The 4,649-nt window shown below is 38.2% G+C and overlaps 1 protein-coding gene across 1 annotated transcript; it reads right to left on the minus strand.

Moving 5' to 3' along the window:
* Positions 1–3,262: 3,262 nt before the first annotated feature.
* Positions 3,263–4,641, minus strand: LOC130551040 (E3 SUMO-protein ligase ZBED1-like). Its single transcript, XM_057328591.1, has 2 exons — positions 3,806–4,641; positions 3,263–3,357 (listed from the first exon to the last, which is right to left on the minus strand). The coding sequence occupies exons 1-2, from the start codon at positions 4,449–4,451 to the stop codon at positions 3,263–3,265; spliced, it is 741 nt and encodes a 246-aa protein (XP_057184574.1). The 5' UTR covers positions 4,452–4,641.
* Between the last annotated feature and the right edge of the window lie 8 nt (positions 4,642–4,649).

A 4,649-nucleotide genomic window follows, 5' to 3' on the forward strand; every position in this document is an offset into this window, starting at 1 on the left:
GTGTGTGTATGCGCGCGTGTTCATGTTTGTATATCCCGGTGGAACCTGAATGCACACTAGGGCTGCACGATTTGAGGAAAATGTCACATTGCGATTATTGAGGTAAATATTTCGATGTGCAATTGCGATACGATAAACTGTATGTAAAGAGTCAACTTGGTTGTTATCAAAGAAAATACACACACGGATAACTGAAAATGCTGAAAATTGTATTTCTCAACTGAGATATACAGTACAAACTAGCAACAACAACTAGAAATGCACAAAGTTTTCAAATTAAAATAAAATGTTGTAAAATTAAATAACAGTAACATATTTGCATTACTGAATTAAATTAATTAAAAAATATATTTTCTCAACAGTACAGGTAAATAAAACAAATAGAACATAAATACGGATGTACACATTTTTAGGAAAATAATCCCAACAAACGGACATTTAAGCAGGATGTAACGCATACTTGTATAAACTCTTTTGAAAAAACTAGGAGCTTATTGACAAATGCTCTGATTTTAACGCGTACTCTCCCATGTGCTTCTGTTTATATGAGGTAGCTGCAATCTCAACAAACATCTTTTTATTTTCCTCGCATGATCTTGTTTTAATTCGAGACTCTCAGAAAATGCTGGATATTGTGGAAATATTCGTTTGTTAATACGAGACAGAAAAACTGATATTTTAGCCAAGCGAACTTCTTGAGCAGGCCAGATAAAATTGACCAGATAAAAATAGACAACACTTTCTTTAGAACCCGACTAGACCCGAAACGTCTTGTGCAGCCAAGCAAGATACCTCACGGCGTTAGGATCTATACAGCTGTAAGATGGTTTTTAAGCGCAAAGATAAAAACTTTTGTTGCATGCTGTGTGCGTTTCCCAATAATGTGCAACACACGCCAATTGCTTGAGTTGCTGTCTGTTCATGCTAAATGCTAAAATGTCAATCACTCATGGTATATTAATCTAAGTATGTCTTGTAAAGTTTGGCGTAACAAATATTTGTTGTTTACCTAACATAAAATGTATTTAATTTGTGTCTTTCGGGGCGATTGGTAAAAGCACATTCATTATAAATTACCAGAGACCCGATGCCATATCGGACACGACCTGTGCCCATGGCATATTTTGTCAACGTTTTAGACCCGAAGCCGCTGGGACACATGACGACCTCTCTAGCATACACCTCAACGCAAGTCAGTTTGCATGGCCGAGCAGTGAAAAAATATATTTAATTACTGTTCAGAAAACAATATGAGTGCTCCATGGCAATATACACAACTATCTGTAGATGTTGCTGTTTGGCGCATTGTAGTGTTGTCAAAAGTCCCAGTACTTCGGGTCCAAGTCGGTACCTAAAAAAAAAAGTTGTCTGTACCTAATTTTCATAAGACCCGGTAGCACCGACGTATGTTCTGTCTGACAGGTTGTCATGATGTCCGTGATGAGCGGATAAGCGCAGCTCCGATACACAAGAGATGCGTACAGAAATACTTTAGATTCAAGTCATATCATGAAGAAAACGAACAGAGTTTTGTGGTGAAAGGAGGAAACATCCGGATTTAAGTTAACAAGTTCAAGCGGTAAGTTTCAAATTCTGTTGCTTTTGCATTATGAATGTTGTAGCATAAGGTTACATTAAATGAAACGTCCCTGTTTGCGTGTTAATTTGTTAGCGCCAATGCTAATCCAGTCAAGTGTCCTTATTAACCATTTAATGCTTTTTTAACTGTAATGGGGTAAAATAAGTGGGAGGACAGGATGGGGTTTACAGTACCTATTTTATATAGGCCTATCTGAAATCTATGTGCTAGAAAACTAGCATACTAACTGTATGACTAACAATGTGTATGTCTTGGATAGATAACTCTTTTAGGTTTAAAAAGGCCACATTTAAACTAAAGAAAAATATATCTGTTGCATTTAATTATTTTAATGTACAGTTCCTTAATGTAAGTAATCTTGTGTAAATGCGGTATAAAAACTGAGGTTTGTTTTAATATTGCATATGCATGTTTGTTCAGTCAGTTGACTTACTGAAGTTTATTCTATTTGTCTTCATACAGCAGCAGACTGAGGAGGATGTTCATCAGCATGAAAGACCCCAGTGAGCACACAACAGTTTCAGCAACAATTAACTTATACTTCATGTATACAAAATGGCATTGCTTTCTATACATTTATATTAACAATGAGCTTTATTAATAAAATTGTGTTTCAATTAGCATGTACTGGTGTCTTGCTTTGGTACCGAAATTGGTACCAATAACCGTGGAATTTTACTGGTATTGGTACCGACTACTGAAATTTTGGTACCGTGACAACACTACCGAGAACCGTGGAATTTTACTGGTATTGGTACCGACTACTGAAATTTTGGTACCGTGACAACACTACCGAGAACCGTGGAATTTTACTGGTATTGGTACCGACTACTGATATTTTGGTACCGTGACAACACTAGCGCATTGTATTTCGTATACTTTTATATTAGGCTATAGCCTTTCTTTTTAATTAGCTTACCCAATACTAATATAACATATCAAAACGAAATTACGATTTAGTATAATAATTTAATCTATATGCTCACATAATAAGTCAACATATTGTTAAATTTATGCATTTCAATAAACTGTGAAACTGTGTGAAATTTTTACATTTGAAAAAATCACACCTTAAATATGCAACCATGTTGAATCGCAGAACCTTAAAATGCGAGCACTGTTAATACAATGCATTTTTTTTCAGTTAGTGCCATGCTGTCTTTTTGCTTCAAACACATTTGTCTCTATTTTACTTCCATATCTGGGTCTCCTCTGCAGCGATGTATTGTGTCCGAAACCTTGGGTCTAGGAACGAGGACATGTTTAGCAGGTCCTGTGTGCCACTGTCTTCATATTTCATATTTCTTGTTGAGGTAGGCCAGAATTTTTGATTTCAGTGATTTGGTCAGATTAGTGTCCTCTTCCTCTTCAGCTAGCACTGAGGTGTTCAGAAGATGCAGAGTAGGTTTCACACGAGATATGCTTACAATATCGTTCACCTGACAGCGTATCCGTGAAGTCCTGGAGTGGGCTGAGTGCCTTATTCACAGATTCCAGGACCTCCAGGTCCTGCCATGTGGGCAGTAGGTACCTTGGACAAGGCATTTTGCTGCTCCAGGACTCTAGCTATCATCTTCTGAGTGGAACCCCTCGCGTTGAGCAGTCTGTCACCATGGCATGCTCTGGGAGGTTGAGTTCTCTTTGGGCTTCCTTCAAGGCCACTCATTTCTTCCAGCTATGGGAGAAGTGGCCCACAATCTTTCTACATATCCCAGTAGCCCTGCTAATGCATTGTGCATTATCTTTCAGCGCATTTTCTGTGAATGAGAAGAATTTGTGAAAAAAGACAAGCTTACTAAAGTGACATTTGCAAAACATTTAATATTCACAGTTTCACACTCTGACAACATGCTCAGTTCCATACTAATGCATAAAACAGTAACACAAAATTATAACAAACAAATACAGTTATTAATATTCATATCAAGTCACAAATCTCAATCTAACGAAAGATGAAAGGAAATAAAATAAAACGTTTAGTAATTGGCATAGCTGCGGCAGATGTATCCGTTACACAATCATTTTAAGAGTTATGTGTCTTGCTAATAATCATGAAAAATAAATTAAATGGGCCATTTCTAGTTAACTTTGACACTCCTATTTCTATACTGTATATTTAGATTTATTCTTAAATCGACGCTAATCGCTGTCCTCTCGAACGTACAGTAGCATCAAATATGAAAATAAGAAATTAATTTAACTTACCGATGGCCAGATGAAGTCTATGCCCAAAGCACTGGAACCTAATCCAGTGATTAAGCGCCACCGCTTTGACGATGTTACTGCCGTTGTCTGTAGTGACAGCGACCTGAGCATTCTCACAGAGGTCCCATGCAGCCAGTGCCTCTCTCAAACCCGCGGCTATGTTCTCTCCCGTGTGGTCGTCAGGGAAATAGGATGTTTGCAGGCAACGGCTTTTCAGTTCAAACTCCTCGTCGACAAAGTGTACAGTTAGGCTAATATATGGCTCCGTCGTCCTGCTTGACCAAAGGTCCGTAGTGGTTGAAAAGAATTTCACCGTAGATATTTCTAGTTGAACCTCGCTACGGCACTTATTGTAAAGCTCAGGTATTGCAACTTGAGAGAAATAGTTTCGCGAGGGCAGCTGGTATCTCTTGTCCAATGTGCGAATCATTTTCTGAAATCCCTCTTTGCTAACGGTGTATATGGGCATCATGTCTTTTGCCAAGCAGTGCGTGATGGAGTCAGTGATTTCTTTATATCTTTGCGATGTCTTGTCATATGGCGTGACACTCGCAAACACATCTGTAATTATGTGTTGTTTTGTTCTGCTCGCAGGTTGTGCTTTGTTTTGTTCGGTCTCTTTACTACTCTTGGCTTTTACCGTCATGCATTCATCATACTTTTCTCTGTGTTGTTTCAGGTGCTGATATAAATTTGTCGTGTTGCCACGAGATGTAGCAACTTTAGTTTTGCAAATTCTGCACAGTACCTCTCTCTGCTCAGTGTCTGATATCCTGAAGCCAAAATATTGCCAAATAACAGAGGTAGCATTTTTTCTGGGCACTAGTTCAGTGTCGGCCTGCTC

Source organism: Triplophysa rosa, unplaced genomic scaffold (genome assembly GCF_024868665.1).
Source record: "Triplophysa rosa unplaced genomic scaffold, Trosa_1v2 scaffold568, whole genome shotgun sequence".
Taxonomy (NCBI): domain Eukaryota; kingdom Metazoa; phylum Chordata; class Actinopteri; order Cypriniformes; family Nemacheilidae; genus Triplophysa; species Triplophysa rosa.

Coding starts and splice junctions, on each gene's coding strand:
- LOC130551040 (XM_057328591.1), bottom strand. CDS start 4,451: ATGACGGTAAAAGCCAAGAGTAGTAAAGAGACCGAACAAAACAAAGCA. Junction 3,358..3,805: donor TAGACTTCATCTGGCCATCG/GTAAGTTAAATT, acceptor TCTCATTCACAG/AAAATGCGCTGAAAGATAAT.